Genomic DNA, 21,022 nt, shown 5'->3' on the forward strand with positions numbered 1-21,022 from the left:
ATATCACACAGCACATTCTCGCACTTATATTTACATACCTGTTTGCTTTTATATCTGTATATGTATTATGTATTTTTTTCTATATAATCCTATATAAACCCTTTGGAGAACTTTTCGTCGTTCCAATTAAAGAAAATGTACTGACTGAAAATTTTCCTTTTTTTTTTCTTTTTTCATTTCGCACCGATGATACATACACTTCTTCATCACTTTGTTACATATATTAATAATTTTTTTCTTTTTGTATTTTTCGTTTTTTAATACACAAGCATTAGGTACACTTTACCAAATTAAAATTTATCTAGAAAAATAAAAGAAGGAGCAAAGAGAGATAGAGAAAAAAAAAGTGAGAAGTAATCGTTTCATTTTATTTATTTTTTTCTCTTTCTTTCTTTCCTTTTTCTTTTTCTTTTTTTTTTTTTTTTTTTTTCTTTTCTTTTTCTTTTGCAGAAACGCGTGACTCGGAAAAAAGGAAGCGCTCGGAATGATTTTCTAAATGATTTGTTGTTATTATTTTACTATTACATCGAAGATTCTTATTAAGGCCGTGTAAATATATTTTTTAATCTTGTTGTTGTTGTTGTTGTTGTTGTTGTCAATCATTCTTTCTTTTTTTGCTTTTTATCGGCCAGATTCACGTCATTACTAAATATCGAAGGCGAAAGAGAAAGAGATAGAGAGAGAGAGACGAAAAAACGAAACGGATCTCTTTATCGCAACGTAAATGGATTACGTACATAAGTATGTCACGAGTTAATTTCTTTTTTTTTTTTTTTCTTTTTTTTTCTCTTTTCTTTTCTTTTCTTTTCTTTTGAAATCATAATCGCTAACTTTCCATGGTCCCCTTCTGTCTAAACTCATTACTATTAATTATTAAGAGACATCTAATTATATAATCAAAATTCCTTCATTATATTCTGATTGATTTCGTTGTATTTAAACTTGCTACGTCTGTTATCGGTCAAATTTTAATCTGATAGAATAAACGACGAATTTCTAATATGTAATAATATCTCTAAAAGAAAACAATGATATGATTTATCATAAAATACACACAATAAAAGTTTATCTAAATTTTCATCACATCATTTATAATTAAATTATGATTAGACCTTTTGACAAACATTAACATGCATATTATTTTAATTTTTATTCGTCGAAATAGTTAAAGACGATTTCAACAACACGATTACATTTATGTATGTATGTATGTACGTATATATTAATCGTCAATATCGACACGGAAGAAATGTTAAAAGTCTTTATATTTTCTTAACAATTAATAAGATTTAATGATTCCGATAATTAATCTTTCATTAAAATTGATTATTTTATATTTAATTATTAATTGAACAAAACCGATAGAGAAATTTGATCATTTAATTCTTTTATTTTATCTTTATTTTATTTTATTTTATTTTTCTTTTTTTAATTTTTTTCTTCTTCTTCCTCTTCTTCTCCTTTTCATTCCCTTTATCCCTTTGTTATTCTCCTTAAAATATCTGACGAATTATGCATGCGAAATATACGTGCTTCTATATATTTAAGACCATGTATGTATGTATGTATGTATGTATGCATGTATGTATGTATGTATGTATGTATTTATGTATATATGTATGTATTTATGCATGTATTTATGTAAATATGTATATATGTGATATCTATTTAACATCAATTGCGAACAATTTTGTCAAAGTATACATAATCATCTATTTACATATCAATTTCGACTTGTATAATAATTTTAAATAGAGATAGTGGATAGAAATTTCCTAAATAGAAGTATTATTATTAGCTTTATCAAAATTCGCTATTTTGAACTAGATAGAATTTTTGTATAGTCATATGTGTGTGTATATGTGTATGTGTGTGTGTGTGTATACGTATAAGATGGGGAGACAAAAAGTTATTAAGTGGACCAAAAGTTATTCGGTTTGTAATTTTATAATTTCCAAAAAAAAAAAAGAAAAAAAAAAAAAGTAAATCAATTTAAAAAAAGTTTCGTAAAATACTAATTGAATTTTTTATATACATCATCTAGGAACTTTTGGCCAACTTTTATATATATATATATATCAAATCAGTTGTTACGATATGTAAAAGAAATTTATATATCATACGTATGATTTGTTGTTTCGTAACGAACAAAATTAAGAAATCGTACGTTAAGATAAGGAAGTTCTTGATTTACGACTAATAAGAAGAAGATTATGGCACGAATTAAATAATCGATATTATTTTCTATTAGCAATCGATAAACGTGACAGATGTTGTTAATTCAAAGGAACATTATCGGCCGTGAATATTATTCCGCTCATTACAGCGAGCATCTTATATTTTAATTAATGGAAAAAAGAAACGAAAAATGAAAAGAAAGGAAAAAAAAAAAAAAGAAGAAAGAAAAGAAAAAAGGAAAAAGAAAATTTATAATTACGCTATATCGTTAATATGTATTTAATACATATATAATATTATATGTATTTAAAAATTAAAAACTAATACGAATCTTTCTTATCGAACGCGATTTTGTTTAGACATTTTAACGCGTTTGTTTATTTATTTCGCCAAGACATTTTTTTCTTTTCTTTCTTTTTTTTTTTTTTTTTCTTTATCTATTTTTCCTTCTTTTTAATTAAACGCTACGCATATTTTCTCTATCTTATTTTTTTCTTTTCTTTTTTTCTTTTCTTTCATTCTTACGTATATAATATATATCGTATGTAATATAAACTACTAAAATCGAATGAAATTCACGTCAACGTTTTCGTTAATCTTGAAACGAATAAAAAAAAAAAAAAGGAAAAAAAAACCCCTATAATACCTTGGTCGTCTAAAAATGTGTATAGTTATCGAAGATATGTAAATTGTAAATTGATGAATATAATATGGAAAATATTTATTATTAGTGTAAAAAAAGTTATTACGTTAAAAAAAAATATATGAACAGAACGAAAATAATAGAAAGTCGTAGACGTGATATACGTGATCATTATTCATTAAAAAACGAATCATCGTTCGTATTTTGAGCTTTCTCTTTTATTTTCTTTTTTTTCTTCCAGTTACTTTTTTTTCCCTTTTCAAAAATTTCATTCATCGTCAAAGAGAAATTCATCTCTATTGGAATATTCAATAAATATTTTTCTTTTCAGAAGTATTTAAGTCATTTAAAATCAGACGTTGATGTAATTTAATGAACGACGTGTATCATTGATCGATCATATTTAATTTATCAAGAAATTATCGTAAAATGAATGTTCAATGAAAAATTAAACGACAAGGTTTTCATATATCTCATTGCAATTAATAAACGTGAATTATATTGAAATCTCGTTCGATTGAAATTAATACCTTCTTAAAGTATGTATTATTCGAAGATCATTTTTTTTTTTTTTTCTTTTATTTTTACTTATTTATTTATTTTTTTTTTCTTTTTTTTTTTTCTTTTTTTCTTTTTCAAATAATAGCAGAAAACAACAAAAACGTTGATAACGATCATGTTTCATATCGATAACGTTTCTCTTTGGTATTTTTCTTTAATTTACGTTATTCATAAATTTCTCTTCAATTTTCGTTAGACATAAAATCGTTGAGAAGGAAAGAAAAATAGAGAAAGAGAGAGAGAGAAAGAGAGAGAGAGAGAGAGAGAGAGAGAGAGAGAGAGAGAGAGAGGGAAAAATTCAAAGCACGTTCATACGTATGTATATATGACGAAAAACATTGATTATCTGAACCATAGCCAAAAAAATAAATTTCCATCGTTAGAAATAAAAAATAAAATCTAATAATATATTTATTCATCTTCATTCTCATCTTCATCTTCGTCATCATCTATTTCACATAATCGTATTAATTGTCTAATCGAAAATATCGAAGAGCTTGGCCAGATAATCAAAGTTTTATCATTACAAGATACATTGACAAATTAAGGACAAAAAATGATGATATTTGATTGTTATAATAACATTTCTTAAATAATTAAATTTCTTCTTCTTCTACTTCTTCTTCTTTTTCTTCTTCTTCTTTTTCTTCTTCTTCTTCAAAGAAGTACTGCTCCGTTATTGGGCGAGGAAGTTCTTTCGTTAACGTCAGTGTCGTTACTGTTGCTATTGTTGTTATTGTTATTATTGTTATTGTTGTTGTTGTTGTTAGAATTGGTCCTATTTAACATCTCTGTACCATTGTTATTCCTCGTCTTTGTGGTATCACGTGGTCCATTCAAAAAATACGTTATCATACTACCCTTTCCTTTAACCTGTATACTACCACGACAAGTAAGTGGATAACCTTTGGCCAATAGAATATCATGAACCTCGCGGGTGACCTGAATCCTATCCAAAACTCCAGTAGAATCCATTCTCGAGGCCACGTTTACGGCGTTACCCCAAATGTCGTATTGCGGCTTTCTTGCGCCTATCACCCCGGCAACAACCTGTGTACGCAAATATATATATATATATATATATATCTATTCTTATATGTATATCCACGAACTTACACAATTACAATTCATATAATGAACAAATGAAATGGAACAAAAACAAAAATCAATACGAACGATTAATAAAATGATAAATGCTTTAAGAGTAACGATTCGAATTGTTGAGTAAGCTACGATAATATTTCGTTGTGTATATATATATATATATATATATGTTTTTTTACCGGTCCTATGTTGATCCCCACACGCATCCTAAAGTTGTTGAAACTATGTTCATTAACGTCAGCCAGCTGTTTGCGTATTCTTAAAGCATAGTCCGCCATCGCGGTCACATGTTTGTAGTCCCTCATGTCGCAGGTGCTTTTCGTCAGGCCTAATTGAAAGGGAAAAACGAGAGAAGCCGTTTATAAATAGGGAATACGTAACTAACATAAATACATACTTCGAAAATGTATGTTTGAATAACGAATAGGGATTACGCTTAATTGACTCTTCATTGACCGATGTTCAAATGATTTATATCAGTTTATTTATCCTTAAATCATATTGCAAAAGTTATCAAATTGCAATTAATATTTCATTCGATTTAATAGTTTGCGAGCTTTGAGATTTATGACATTTTATTTTCTTTATTTTCTTTTTTCATTTTTCATTTAAAAGTCGAATAAATACGTGATTGTTATTTTCTTTTTTTTTTTTTTTTGTATTTTGTTTAATAACGTCTTTTTTCATACAAGTACGTCGAACTTTTTTTTGTTCGAAAGTGACAGAGAAAGGGGCAAAAAAAAAAAGAAAAAAAAAAAAAAAAAAAGAATAGGAAAAAAATATGCGGTACGAACCGGATGCTGCCATATAGGTGGCACCAGTACTCTTAATTTTCTCGATGTACTTAAATTGTTCCTCAGCTAGTAACTCGTCGAAGTCGGCGATGATTTCGTTGAGAAGTCGAAGGCACTCGACACCCTCGTTATTTGCCTCTAACTCGACATAGAATTCCGAAAAGTTTGGGATGGAGGCGAACATTATGCAAACGAAGTCGCATTGCTCGTGATAGAGCTCCTGTAAAAGGATGTGTGCATTTCGATTACGTAGATGTAAATATATATAGATATCACCTATATACATAATACATAGATACACGTATAATACGACCTTTTGAAAATTCTATTTTCCGAAATGTTCTGCTTTACTCTTCTCTGCTCTTTGCTATTTTATCTACGTACATACGTATTATAAATATTTACATATATATAATAATTTTCTTCAACAATTTTACTTAACGTTAAATTACAAAAATTAATTACTTCTTTCCTTAATGATCTCTCTTAATAATTATTAAATTTTAATCATTCTTTGAATATTCCCGTGTAATTATATCGTTCCATTTTAATTAAATATCTTACAGATTTACTTTGTTTCTACTCTCCTATAAGTTTTGCGATCTAAGTTTTACCTTACCCCATGTCTATCAACACTCCTTTCATCTCGTCAAAGACAATTTGTTTTACGAGTATCGTTTCTATACACAATTAATTGGATTAATTGATTTTATCTTACGTCGGAATTAACGGTTGATAGAAAATGTGCGGCCACGTGTTCCGGTAGAATATTCGCCAATAATTTTTGATTGTAGGCCTTTAGATGTTCCATCTCTTCTTTCTCCTCGGTTGCTTGGAGTTTCCATAGGAAGTCTAATCTGTGGAGGAGATCAAAATAAAAAAAAAAAAAAAAAAAAAAAAAAAAAAAAAGAAAGAAAAAGAGAGAACGGAAAAATTAATAAATAAATTTCTTAGGAATATATAAACTCTTTGATTTCTTCGACGAACATTTCAAATTCGTAGTAAAAATGTCTCTTTCTCCCTCTCTCCCTCTCTCTTTCTCTCTCTCTCTCTCTCTCTCTCTCTCTCTCTCTCTCTCGTTATATGTATATATATATATATATATATATATATATATATGTATATAATTAAATTTTATTGAACATACCTGTAGGTCGCTTCGGTATGTTGCGAATGTACAACCAGACACGCCATAAAAAAGACCACCAAAACACCGGCCAACCATTTTTCGGCGAGGTCTAAACGATCGTCGTTCATAGCTTGATAAATGCTAACACCTAAATAACAGGCCACGACGATGCTCAATACGGCGACTTTGAAGACCGAAGTTAAAATTTGATATACCGCACAGGTCACCATAACTAACATCACCAGAACGGGAAATAGCTGTCAAGGGAAAAGAGAAAAAACACAAAGAAAGAAATATACGAAATGTAAACATGTAAATAATGTCGGTGAAGGATCGTAATTACGATAAAGGACAAACGTATTTAACGAAATTGCTTTATCTCTTTCTCTCTCTCTTTTTCTTCATGAACATAAATATCAATTACAAGACCTATCGCGTTTATTTTTTTTTTTTAACTCGCGCAAATTCTCCTTTAAAGTCATTCTATTCGTAATTGAAAAATACGAAAGATACGAAAGATAATGTTATCAATCGAATGAACATTTAAACGTTTTTTCTTTTTTTTTTTTTTTTTTTTTTTAAAGAATTATGTCAACCTACTTTCAAGATCCTTTCGTATATATGTATTCTAATCATCGAGTAAGTACATAATACTAATTTTGTTAATTAACTTATCGATTAATTTCGACCTAACTTTTATGCGTCGTCTCTCTTTTAACATTCCAATGATCGGTATGATATTGAAATTTTATCAACAGTTGATCAAAAAAAAAAAAAAAAAAAAAAAAAAAAGAAGAAGAAAAAAAAAATAAAAAAGAAAAAGATTAATGAAAGTTCGATTAATGAAACATCGATCGAGATAGAAATTAATTCTAAGTAAGTTATTTGCAAAAAATAAAAAAAAAAAAAAAAAAAAAAGAAGAAAAAATAGAAAAAAGAAAAATCCTTTTATATATGCACATGTATACGTTCCTAATCTATACTAATTCTCGATTAGGCCGTAAATAATTACGATCTAAAAAGTTCTTATACGTCCTTTTAATAATTCAATAATAATCGTTATTATATAGACAAAGGAAATTTTCTTAAATTAAATTCAGAAAAAGTTATCAATGAGAAATTTTTCTCTTATTTTCTATTGATTCTAATATTGATTTGATTTATTTTATTATTTATTCCAAACTTACGTCGGAGAATAGAGAGTAGTAACACGGTCCATCTTTGGTCTCGATTTTTTTAATTATTACGCTATTATTAGAATTGTCAGGCCATTCGGTGGTTGAAGTCAAAGTATTTCCACATGCTTCGCTTCCTTCTAATTTTACCTGAAACAGAAGTACAAAATAGGTGATCAACAGTGTTTCGTATTCTCTTGTCTCGCGACAAATTTTCCTTCTCTCTCTCTCTCTCTCTCTCTCTCTCTCTCTCTCTCTCTCTCTCTCTCTGTGTGTGTGTGTGTGTGTGTGTGCGTGCGTCTTTGTTTATTTCATTGTTAAATAACGAGAAGCAATTGTACCGAATGCCATTGATGTCATTGAATAAAATCTATTGAATTACTATTACTGCGTGGCAAGGTCTACGAACAGAGAATATGCAAATAGAATTAAAGATAGATAGATAAATAAATAAATAGAAAGAGAGAGAGAGAGAGAGAGAGAGAGAGAGAGAGAGAGAGAGAGAGAGGGAGAGGGAGATAATAATCGTCAAGAAAAAAAACATTTGATGAAAATCTTCTAATATTGTTTTATACATATGGGTACCATTCGTTTTTTTTAAAAAGTAATTTGAAGAAGCAAAAAATTGAAAATAATTGGCTCGATATAAAGAAATGATCATTCGTTCGCCGAATGCAGTGTAAAAAAAAAAAAAAAAAAAAAAAAAAAAAAGAAAGAAAGAAAAAGGAAAGAAGATGAATGAAATTCGTCAACGTAATATAAAAAAAAAAAGATTGTTGTAACAATGGATCAATATTTAAAAGAGAATTATTATTATTACTTACCAAAGGTGAAAGAACGGTGATGAATGTTAAAAAGACGACGATGGCGGCAATGCTCTGGGCGATCGTTCGATTTTCAAAGATCATCAAAGCCGTGTTCCTCACCCATTGAGGTACCGTCTATAAAAAAAAAAAAAAAAAAAAAAAAAAAAAAAATAGTAACAAAAAAAAAAAATAGTAACAAAAAATAATATACACATAATTTAATATTACAAATTTGTCTCTCTGTGTGCGCTTATGTATATAAAATATATGTATGTAAGTATGTATGTATGTATGTATATATGTATCTATGTATGTATGTATATATGTAACTATGTATGTATGTAAATATGTATGTATGTATGTATGCATGATAAAATCCATTTGAAAAGAAGACGAAAACGAATTTTAAGGATAATGACGATCGTGTTGAGCGCTTTCTCGGAAGAAGATAAAAAGTGAAATCCATTCGTAGAGAAGAGTCTCTATCATCGAAGACATAATGGACGAATCGATAATTTTGGCACTGACCTGGAATCTCGACAAGTAGTCAAGGTTAAGAGGAAGTGGCAACTTTCCAAAGAGTTTTCTGTTACGATCGATTGAACGAGAAGCATCCAAACCATAGATATTCTAACATTTTCGAATACATACTTCATATATATATATATATATATATATATATGTAAGTATGAGGGTGTACATAACTTATTTCAGAAATGTGTTACGATATTCATGAGAATGGCAGAAAAATATAGTTATATATAAGAAGGAACATATGTGTGTGTGTGTGTGTGTGTGTACATATGTATATATACATACATCTGTGGCATATAACGAAACTCACCTCGTTTTTCTCAGCAAGTAGAATGCCATTTACCAGAGCTATAACCAATACACTCACACCGGTACACGCGTAGAAATATATACTCCTGAAAAGATATATACCATATGTGTAATAAAGTTGTATAAATCATATAAAGAAAATAAAAGATATAATAAAATAGAAATAATGCGCTTGTAACGTTCGTGTGCGTACGTATGTGTGTATATATATATATATATATATATATATATATATATATATATATATATATATATTTGTGTTGCTTTCTTCGTAAAATGTAATGTTCAAATAATATTATCGAAAGTGACGTATGATCATGATATTAAATATATAACTACTTTGTAAATATATTAACTAAATATGAAATATAATTTCATTATATATTTACCCGGAAAGAGTAATGGCGATGGCAACCACAACTACCATGTAAACGAAACCGGAACAGACGAAGTAGGCGGAAAGCATCCTATCTCTTTCTCGTGAATACTGAAACATATCGCCGTCGATGCTCTATATTTTATAGGAAGAGATAGATAGATAGATAGATAGATAGATAGATAAATATATAGAGAAAGAAAGAGAGAGAGAGAGAGAGAGAGAGAGAGAGAGAGAAGAAGAGAGACATTTACAAGCATAATACACGTATATATATACGAAGATGACCTAAAAGATTCTAAAGTGATTTGAAATATTATCAATAAAATCTTTTTCAAAAAATATATTTTATTATATATTTAGTATATATTTTACTGTCTGAAAACAAAACAAACATTCTTATATTAAAAAAAAATAAATAAAAAAATAAAAAAAAAATAAGTAAGAAATTAATTCTCGAAAATAAAAATAATTGATTTTTAAAACCACTTAGGTATCTTCGATCCTTCACTTTGTATATATATATATATATATACATATATATGTATGCACAAATCATTTTTATATATATAAATTGGAAAAAAAAATTGTATAAATGAAATTGAACTTTCCAATTTCTCTCTCTCTCTCTCTCTCTCCGTCTTTCTCTGTTCTATCAATTCGTAATATCGAAGTCAAAAAAGAAAAAAAAAAAGGAAAAGAAAAAGGAAGAAAAAAGAATATCAGTAGCAATCTTTTTAAGCCGATTATCGTTTTTACCTTCTCTTCGACATCGGGCCTTCGAAACGTCAAGATGAAAGGCGTACAATGTTCAGCTCTGAGACGGTCGATGCTTCTTGCGTCAATAGCTCTCATCAGATATTCATTTACTTCGTCTTCCGGATCTTTTTCACATTCGACACTTTCGCCAAATCCTAATCTGTTAAGTGCACAGAAAAGTACGTAAAGAAGTGTTATTCGAAACAATAATTACAACGATAACAATTATGTTCAATACACACACATACACAGACAGAAAGATGTTGGTATGCATTTTATAATTATGAAAATACGCAATGACGTGATATGACGTTTATATGCTAATTCATAAAATCCATTGCATAAAAAATTTTCAATAATTTAAATAATTCGTTATATTTTTATATTACTTGACAAATTTTCACGCGCTCGTCGAACTTTCGAATTTACATAAGCGACGCAAAATATTTCGTTTTTGTACTAAATGAAAAAAAAAAAAAAAAAAAAAAAAAAAATAGAAAGAAAGAAAGTCATAATTAAAAATGTATCTACTAATATATCTCGATAAACGGAATCGATACTAATCGATATCGATATCATTTTTGAGATCAAAATTTACGGTCAAATGTTAACTGTCTGCGCGACTATTAAAATATAAATAATTTATCGATCGACGTATCAACGCAAAAGGGAAATTAAGAGAAAAACAAATTAATTCGAGATCGTAATTGTTTATTCGAAAAGAAAATTAAAAAAAAAATATATATATATATATTTTTTTTTTTCTTTTTAAATGCATTATCCTCACTTGATTTGTTTGCTGTGTTGCGATCCATGACCCATAACTCTCATTTCCTTCGAAACGTTTCCATTTATCGTGAATCCTTTTTTTATACCAGATGCAGGTACATTGTCTTTATAGGTATCACCAGGAACGATTAAATAAGTTTCGATGTTGTGCTCCTTCAAATAAGAGTTCCTCTCTCCTCCACGTCCCTCTTCGACCTCGTAATATCCTCCCAAGCAATCCAAGGTCTCTTTTGTAATGTGCACTCGACTGAAAAAGTGTCTGGCTAAAGTCTATCGACCTCGTTTTTCTTTTTTCTTTTTTCTTTTTTCTTTTTTCTTTTTCTCTTTATATATATATATTTATTTTTTATTTTTATTTTTAATTTATTAACAAAATAATATCGAAATTTTTTTCCTTACATGTAGCTATTCTATACTATTAATTCTCCATAATTCTATAATTGTTTTTCCCATGTCTAACGCACAACAATTTATACGATCTAATCTAATATTAATAAATATATATTGATATAATTTATATTACAATAAACATTTAAACTTATTCTAATAGATAATACAATTTAAATATAGTTTATAATTCAGTAAAGATATATTTATAAAATTTTGACGAGATTATATCTATTAGTAGAATTTATTTGATGTAAAATTAATTATTGAGTAAATATTATATCTTCGTACTTCTACGAATAAGAAATTACTTTTTTAATGAGATATAAAGAAAAAAGAAAAAGAACAAATACAGAGTTTAAAATTTTAATATTACATGAAGTTATAATGGATCAATTTTCTCTCTCTCTCTCTCTCTCTCTCTCTCTCTCTCTCTCTCTCTCTCTCTCTCTGTCAGATTATTTTTTAATAGGATGATATACGTATTACAAACAGAATAGTTTATGTTCACACTTACCCAGGTATTCCACCGCTTTCCATGTAATTAGCCAAAGTAACATCGTTGCTCCAAACATCGAATTGCCATTTCCTCAAGCCTAAAACTCCGCAAAGTACTCGTCCGGTATGAATACCAACCCTCATATTTACATTAACAGCCATTACTTCACGCACCAGTCTATGCGAATACGAAAATGAAATATATAAGATTTTTTATAAGATGTTAAAAATATTAAAAGCACGAACGTATTTCACTTTATTTATTCACATCTATTCAATGCTATAACTTAATAATTATTTTCAAATTTAATTCAATTAAATACTTTTGATAATCATAGTCACACATAGTGATCATAAAATTAATTATTTTTGTAATAGTTAAGAAAAATTTCTTTATTTTTTTCCTTCCTTCTTTTTTCTTTTTTTCATATTAAAAAACAAAAGAAAAAAATAATAATTTTAATATCCGACAAATTTTTTTTATTAACCTCTTATTAAGTTTTACGAATTTTTAATAAACATTAAAAAAAAAAAAAAAAAAAAAAAAAAAAAAAAAAAAAAAAAAAAAAAAAAGCAAAAAAAGATAAATAAAAATTACAATGTTGATCATTTTTTTAATACTTCAAAAAGATCTTCTTTAAATTGAATAAAATTATAATATCAACGATTACGAAACCTTGAGATAAAAGGAAAAAAAAAAAAAAAAAAAGGGAGAACAGAGTGAAGATAAAAAATATCCTTCGATTAAACGAGATCAGATTTATTGCTGATCGTGAGTTCATTTTTATATTTCGGCGTATGATAGGAGGAATGCTAATGACGTGATATTATAGGACAAAAGAAATGGGATGCGAGGGTGGCGGGTGGGGGGGGATATAAAAAGAAAAAGTGAATAAAAGGTATCAAGAAAAAGAAAGGAGAGTGACGATATATCATAAACTCACGTGATCGCATCAATCATATCCAATCCCATCTCTACACAACAGTGGGCATGATCGGGTCTTGGTTCTGGTAGACCCGAAACGCAATAGTAGCAATCTCCAAGGAGTTTTATTCTGAGGCAGTGATGCTCGGCAGCCAATCTGTCAAAGCTGAAAAAAGAAAAGATCTTGAAAAGCTTCTTCGAGGATTTTTCTCTGTCTCTCTCTATCTCTCTCTCTCTATCTCTCTCTCTCTCTCGCTCGCTATCTCACTCACTCTCACTCTCTTTCTGTGTCTGTGTCTGTGTATGTGTATGTGTGCGTGCGTTGTATGTTCTTTTTAATTTTCATTTTTTTTTTATTTTCTTTTTTTTTTTTTTTTTTTCATCCGTTAGCTCTTTCAGAATAATCCACGTTAGATCTACGAATGAACGAACGAACAATCTCGATTCGATTTTATTTCCCTCGATAAATTCAAATTTACGATGATTAATAACACGAAATTCATTACACGATCGAAACGTAAATAAGAGATTGAAAATCTGGTTATGAAAATGGGTATTGTAATTGCATTCGATCTATCGATTCGTTATCTCGCGTTATTAAGTTAAACGAAATTGTTAATGAAAAAAGGATTGATGAAAAAAAAAAAATAAATAAATAAATAAAACAAAAGAAAAACAGAATGATCAAAAAAAATAATGTAAAATGTAAAATCGCGAACGTTCAATTATATGTATGTATGTATATATATATATATATTTTTTTTTTTCTTCATTTTTATTTTTATTAAGAAAAGAAAACAATTTCTCTGTCTCTCTCTCTCTCTCTCTCTCTCTCTCTCTCTCTTTCTCTTTCCTTCCTTCTTTCTCTCTTGGTCGTCAAAGAAAAAAATCGTTCGATCTACGTCGGGAGAAAGAAAATATCGTAAGCAAAAAATGTAAAGCCATCGACGTGCTTCGGCAATACCCTTGGAAATTAGTCGAGGGTATTTTGCCCTTGCTCTTTCTTTATCTTTTTTTTTTTTTTTTTTTTTTTTTTTTCCTTTCTACGGCTATCGTTCCGAACCGTCGATCATTCGGACTAAATGGTTTTGACACACCTATATGCGTTAGGTTTCGTTTGTTTTACTCTTTGCGCAAAATGATTTTTTTTTCACAAATCGTTATTTAAAAAAAAAAAGAAAAAAGAGAAACAAAAAAATTATTACGAAACGTGTTCACGCAAAAAAGAAAAAAAAAAAAAAAAAAAAAAGGGAGAAACGTGTTCGTTTCGTTTCGAAAAAAATGGAAAGGCCAAGTTTTATTTCATTTTATTTCATTTTATTTTACTTTTTCTTTTTTTTTCAACACATTTTTTCTTTTTTCTCTCTCTCTCTCTTTTTTTCTTTTCCTTTTTTTGTTTTTTTTTTTTGTTTTTTTTTTTTGTTTTTTTTCCATGCATTCGATATTCACTTGTAAACGTGCGTTATACGTAGGCAAATATATCATTGTTAAATCTCTATCCGTTCATACATTTTCATGGTAGCAACGTCGAGATGCGTCACGTTGTTCCTATTGTCGATTTATCGAATCTCGTTATATCTTTTCTATCATCGTGGGGGATGTCATTTGTTGGGAAAAAGACAAAAAAAAAAAAAAAAGAAACAAAAAAAAAAAGAAAAAGAAAAAAAAATTGTTTCCATCCATTCGTTTTTCCCATTGTCATATTAAAAAATTATTCTTACCGTGCGAATAACTCGTTGAGCAATCTGACGAGTTCTTCTGCTGTGCATTGGTCGGAGAGTGAGGTGAAACCGCAAATATCTGCGAATAAAATGCTGTAACCAAAACAAAAATAATAAATAAATTAATTAATTAATTAATAAAAAAAAATAAAGAAACATAAGAGGAAATAATAACGTCGTTAATAGATTGCCTAATATTAATAATAATAATAATAATAATAATAATAATAATAATAATAATAATAATAATAATAGTCAATAACAACAAACGACATATATAGATATATATATATATATATATATGGATAAATTTTCTTCATTTAACTTAAATCAATTGCATCGGTTCAACGTGCAAATGTAAATTCATAAATGTGGAACTCCCCCATCGTAGAGAAAGAGACGTAATAAATTGTTGACGAATATCCCGTTCTATTCGTGGTAGCAAAAATTTAATCACTACGAAGTTGACTCCAAATTACATTCAAAGAAACAGTGAACCGCTAAAACGAACTTCTGGGTATTCGAACAATACTGCCTTGTCGTTTGCTAAATTACATGTCAAGTGCGAGGCTTTTCCGAGTCTTCTGTCTCTCTCTCTCTCTCTCTCTCTCTCTCTCTTTTCGTCTGTGAGAAAATCTATTTCGCCGAACGAACAAATACGACACAAAGTCGTTAAAACGTTAGGTACTTTCAGAAATTTCTCTTTTATATCTACGGGACGGATTCTTGATGATACATTTTTTTCGTTCAAAAAGAAAAATAATAAAAGGAAGGAAAGAAAAAAAAAACATTAAATGAAAGAAAAATAAAAACAATAAATGAGAAGAAAAAGTGTTAAAAAAAAAAAAAAAAAAAAAAAAAAAAAGAGGACTCACCTAACGTTCTCGTGTCGTTGAATGTAAATCTTATGGAACATCGTATCTTTTGGTTTACCAGCAATGTCCGCCTTCATCTCCATTGCAACATGCCTTGGAAGTACGCTCAGCAATAATCTTTCCTAAAATAATATTGAAGAAAAATTATATTGATATATATGCTGAAATGCGTTTGGTAAATAATTTAACGTTTGCGCGATACAATCATTGTATGAGTTCTTTTTTCTTGTTTTTTTTTTTTTTTTTTTCTTCAATATAAATCGAACGAACTTTCGAAATTAATTATAAAAAAAAAAATTTCTATCTCTCGTGTTCGTAGGTATTTATTTGAAAAGAAAAAAGAAAAAAAGGAAAAGAGAAAAAACGTTTTCAAAAAACTTACGTTTTTATACAGAATAAATTTATAAACTTTGACCAATCGAGAATCTATTAATATGATTCATATGATCCTTAGCTTTGCATATATATATATATATATATATATATATATATATATATATATATTATACATACAGATATATACATAGTATATTTCCGTTTGTATAGTACGTATGTATAGAGCGTAGGTAGAGCAATAGAGTAGGTTCACGTAGGTAAAGCCTACGTAATTATACGTGCGTGCAATGCAAATGCAGAGCTATCGTATAGCAAGTAATCGATTTAACTCGACTGTGAATCGACGAGCATAAAGTCTCATTGAAATTTTAACTCTCTCTCTCTCTCTCTCTCTCTCTCTCTCTCTCTCTCTCTCTTTCTCTCTCTCTCTCTCTTATACATACACGCAAGTATGCACGTACGCATGCACGTACGCACGCACGTATGCACGCACGCATGCAGGTACGCACGTATAAATAGATGCTCTTTATCAATTACTTTCGTTTTCAAGACTCTCGAGAAAATCAAATTGCATGACACGATTTAAGTGAATAAAATTTTGTTAGAATTTCTATCATCATTTTTAACACATATTTTATCAACATTTATTGAATTTATTGGAATGATTCATAGGAAAACCGTATGAAATCGAAGATTTATCATTGATTTAAAAGTTATATTCCTTTGATTATATATATATATATATATATATATATATATATATATATATATATATATATATATATATATAATAACGAGGTTAAATTTACTCATTGGGATAATTAATGCTTCGTTACACAGCTTCCCTATATAATATACATCTATCTTTGATGATGTATATTTTACATCTAACTAATTGTGTATATATGTGTGGGTGTTTATGTGTATGTGTATGTAATGTTTATATGTATGTGTATACAAATGTATATATATATATATAATATTTGATTCGATGTTATGCGATATATATACTATGTATTCACTCGAATATCAAGAGAATATTAATTCTATGAATATCAAATGGGTGGGCAATACAAACGAACGTTCTCAATTGGATACGAGAAAAAAAAAAAAGAAAAGAAGAACAATTTAATTTACCTTCAAAATGTGGTACACTCATTCGTAGTTTCGTATCAACGAAAATATGTAATCCAATTCTGAACAGATACGTACAACCAAATGTTTACTTAATCGAAAAATAATATTTTACTTCTTTTATATTGTACAAAATGTTATTTAACATATTTACGATATGTATGCATATATATATATATATATGATTTAAATTACTGATTTCATCGATTGGATATTTTATTTCTTTTTATTTTATTAATTATTATTTTTTATTTATATTTATTTCCCTTTTTTTTTTTTTTTTGACGCAATCTTCAGCACATCTTTTTCTCCCATTAATTTTATTCCTCTCTAACACCCTATTCGATTCATAAATCATATATAGATAATCGCATATATATTTATATACACTGTATATAGAATCGTTTTTTTTTGTCTTTTACTTTTCTTTGAGATCAAATTTCTTACTTCTTAAATATGTCTCGAAATCTCTTGCGGAATATTCTAAGAGTAAAGGACAATCGTTGAACATTTGATATTCCACCAAATATTGCCTTTCCTACAAAGCTCAACCTTGAAATCTTTGAAATCCCGTTGCAATCTCGAATGAAAGCCAGTAAATTCGAGCCTTTGCCAGGTTTAACTTGAAGATTTTCTTTTTCAAAAACGATCTCTCTATCTTGTTATTCTCTTTTTATTTTCTTTCTTTCCTTCCTTCCTTCCTTCCTTCCTTCTTTCCTTCCTTCCTTCCTTCCTTCCTTCCTTCCTTCCTTCCTTCCTTCCTTTCTCCTTTTGCTTTTTATTTATTTTTTATTTTATTCCTTTTATTTTCTTTTCAAGTGCCTCAAGGAGAGATGACATTATAGACATGTTTGTGAAAAATTCATCAAATCTTAGAGAGGGTGCAGAATACGTTTTCAGACTTTCCAGTTTCAAAGAAAAACGAAATAAAAATAAAAGGAAAAAGAATTTTTCCAGTTAAATTACATAGAGATTTTTTTAAAGGAGACAGTAAGAATATTAAAACGAAAAGAGAGAGAGAGAAAGAGAGAGAGAGAGAGAGAGAGAGAGAGAGAGAAATAAATAAAAATTACATTTCGCTCACTTCTTGTCCTCTTTTCTTTCTTTCTTTTTTTCTCTTTTATTTTCTTCTTTATTTTTATTATTGTTTTTCTTTTTTTTACGATTTTGTTGATTTCTCTTTCTTTCTTAATCTTGTTGCTTTTTTTGTTCTTTTTTTTTGTTTTCTTTTTTTTCTTTTTTCCTCGATTCAAGAGAAAAATGTTCATAGTTTCAGACATTTTGTTACGATGGTAAAGCTCTTCAACATTTTTCAACGTCAAACCGTCTATTTCGAAACGGTATCGTGACACGACAATCGCATTTCCGATATCTCTTTTGTCCTCTTTTTATCTCCTATATCTCTATCCTCTCGGTGTTCTTAGGAATTAAGTCGACGTAAACGACTGGGACATGTTGGAAGAACAAATAATTCTCGACTTCCTCTAATACAGATTTCCTTTTCCTTTGCGATTTTTTTTTCGGAGTTTACAAAAAAAAAAAAAAAAAAAAAAAATACAAAAGAAGAAAAAAAGAAAGAGTAAAAGACAAAAAAAGAATATATATTTTAAGCAGATCTCGTGATTACTGACAATAGAAAATTATTTTGATATGTCTCGAATACGTGTAAATTGATTCTTTAAAATTATCGTAAGAACTTTTCACCGTAGCTTAGCTTAAGTGCGGTCTTACTTTTTTTTTTTTTTTTGTTTTTATGATAATATACATTCAAAGGAAAAGAAAGAAAAAAAGACAGAAAAACGAGAAACCATAATTATTTCATAGTTACATAATCTTTTTGCCCCTTTTCTTTTCTTCTTTTTTTTTTTCTCTCGTTACATCCCCTTATGATATCATCTAATACGATACCATTTTAGTTCAGAGATGGCCGGACGGGCGGTTGTGGATGTGGGGAAGGAGGGGGGTGTGATGTGGGGTGAAAATTTGTTATATATTATAATCGTATACCGATTCACGTATCATAGTGAAACGTAATGAGATAAATTTGACGTCAAAGCCCAGCGAAACTTTTCACATCCATAACGACATTAACGTCGTAGACGTTATGAACATGTTTTTCCCTTATCATCGAATATCATTTATGTTGATATTTATTATTCACCTTATAAAATTTCGTTCAACTTTTCTCTATCATCGAGCAACGATAAGTTTAACGTGCGTTACACGTGCCCGTTTACGTCCTGGTTGCGTTATCAAGTGTAGGGAGGAGGGGGGGGGGGAGGGATAGCAAAGAAAAAGAAAAAGAAGAAAAAGCACAAAAGAAAAAGAAAATGAGGAAGAAAGAAAAAAAAAAAAGAAAAAGAGGAACGAGAAAACAAGAAAAAGAAGAAGAAAAAAGAAAAAGAAATTCGACGCGTTAAGTAAGTACATCGCATGATGTGCAGAAAAAGGAAAAAGAAAGAAAAAAATACTCGCGAAAAGAAAGAGAAGGAGAAGTTTGTAAACGAGAAGGAGAGGGAGGTTTTTTTTTATCGTTCTAAACAACGCGTTGCATCGTAAGACAAATATGTCAGAGAATGGCCGTAGAGATGATTGACGGAAGCACATTTACACTTTACGATACTTTCTCTCGCTTGGCTTTTCTCGCTTCGTCAAAAGAAAAAGGAAAAAAAAAAAAAAAAAAAAAAAAAAAAGAAAGAAAGAAAGAAAAAAAAAGGAAAAAAAAACTCTTTACCCTTTCGACTCGTTTCTTCAACAAATTTGTTTTTCATTCGAACGGAATACATAAGTCATTAAATTGCATAAGTAAATATTAATTACTTTATTATCGTCATTTTTCTTGTATTGAATTTGCATTATTTCCCAAATACTTTTTTTTGCTTTCTAATTTTCTTTTTTTTTTTTTTTTTCTTTTTTTTTTTTTTATGACAAGCACCAGAAAAAAGATTCAGCAGTAGATTTATTACTTACGAAAAAACACTATAATTTCTTTACGGTAATAGCTATGATTTTTTAAATATTAAAACAATAACGAAACATTATTGTAAAAAAGCGAGATATTATTGTAAATGCATAATCGATCGTATGTGATCGTAAATGATATTATTGTAAATGCATAATCTATCGTAATCATTCGTTCGTCCTAATATAAATAAATTAGAAAACATAATTAGTGTTTTTTTTTTCTAATATCTATATATACAAAAATTTAATATATTGCTTGACAAACAGTCAGTATTTTTTTTTTTTTTTTTTTTTTTTTCTTAACTCTGGTTGTGCATACCTCAAAATAATTTCATATTGTGCATTTGAGATATGCCACATCCTAGACACTTTCAGCGGTCGTCATTTATACAAAATGAATAATTTTTACTCCTCCCTCCAACCCCTGAAAAAAAAGTACTACATATCCTTCGAAATCACGGAAATAATAATCAATAGGTTCGAAAATGCATTTCCAATTCTGTCTCTATAAAAGAAAAAAAATTCATGAATTATGCAATGCAATTATACAATGAATTATGCAAAAATCGTTTTAATTGAGCTCAAAGGATTTGATCCGTTCTAATTCTAGATCTAAAGATGAAACTTTCGTTGATACAAGTCTTGTATAATCGGAAAACAAAGATCGATGTTCGCATTTCTCTCGACGTTTCCCTTCGATCATATTGAACGGTTGTTCACGATAAACGAGGAAGCGTGGACAATGACAGAGATGCTTATCGACGAGATACATGTTCGCGATTTCTGATTAAGTACACAATACCTCGTGGAATTACGAAGCGACCACCCACGACGATGATGAAACGTGTTTATATATTTTTAGAAAAAAAAAAAAAAAAAGAAAAAAAAGAAAAGAAAAAGAAAAGAAAAAGAAAAAACAAAGCAAACTATAAATCGTTTTGTTGTTTAACATCGTTAAATATCATTGATTATTGTTTCAATGGAAAATAAATTCTATTGATTTTTTCATAACTTTGACGCGATAA

General features: G+C 28.6%; 1 protein-coding gene across 3 annotated transcripts in view; it reads right to left on the reverse strand.

The window, feature by feature from the left end:
- Nucleotides 1-214: 214 nt before the first annotated feature.
- Nucleotides 215-21,022, reverse strand: part of LOC124949970 (adenylate cyclase type 6) — a 77,784-nt gene continuing 56,976 nt past the window's right edge. For all 3 annotated transcript variants that reach the window (XM_047495926.1, XM_047495928.1, XM_047495927.1), the window contains 15 exons: nt 15,564-15,685; nt 14,689-14,781; nt 12,987-13,133; nt 12,062-12,220; nt 11,156-11,404; nt 10,369-10,528; nt 9,623-9,720; nt 9,235-9,319; nt 8,409-8,525; nt 7,597-7,734; nt 6,428-6,666; nt 5,999-6,137; nt 5,281-5,500; nt 4,666-4,814; nt 215-4,432 (listed from right to left, as the gene is read on the reverse strand). In XM_047495926.1, coding sequence (XP_047351882.1) covers nt 4,040-4,432; nt 4,666-4,814; nt 5,281-5,500; nt 5,999-6,137; nt 6,428-6,666; nt 7,597-7,734; nt 8,409-8,525; nt 9,235-9,319; nt 9,623-9,720; nt 10,369-10,528; nt 11,156-11,404; nt 12,062-12,220; nt 12,987-13,133; nt 14,689-14,781; nt 15,564-15,685 — 2,508 coding nt within the window. In that variant the 3' untranslated portion in view covers nt 215-4,039. The remainder of the gene's footprint in view (nt 4,433-4,665; nt 4,815-5,280; nt 5,501-5,998; nt 6,138-6,427; nt 6,667-7,596; nt 7,735-8,408; nt 8,526-9,234; nt 9,320-9,622; nt 9,721-10,368; nt 10,529-11,155; nt 11,405-12,061; nt 12,221-12,986; nt 13,134-14,688; nt 14,782-15,563; nt 15,686-21,022) is intronic.

This window comes from Vespa velutina, chromosome 6, assembly GCF_912470025.1.
Source record: "Vespa velutina chromosome 6, iVesVel2.1, whole genome shotgun sequence".
Taxonomy (NCBI): Eukaryota; Metazoa; Arthropoda; class Insecta; order Hymenoptera; family Vespidae; genus Vespa; species Vespa velutina.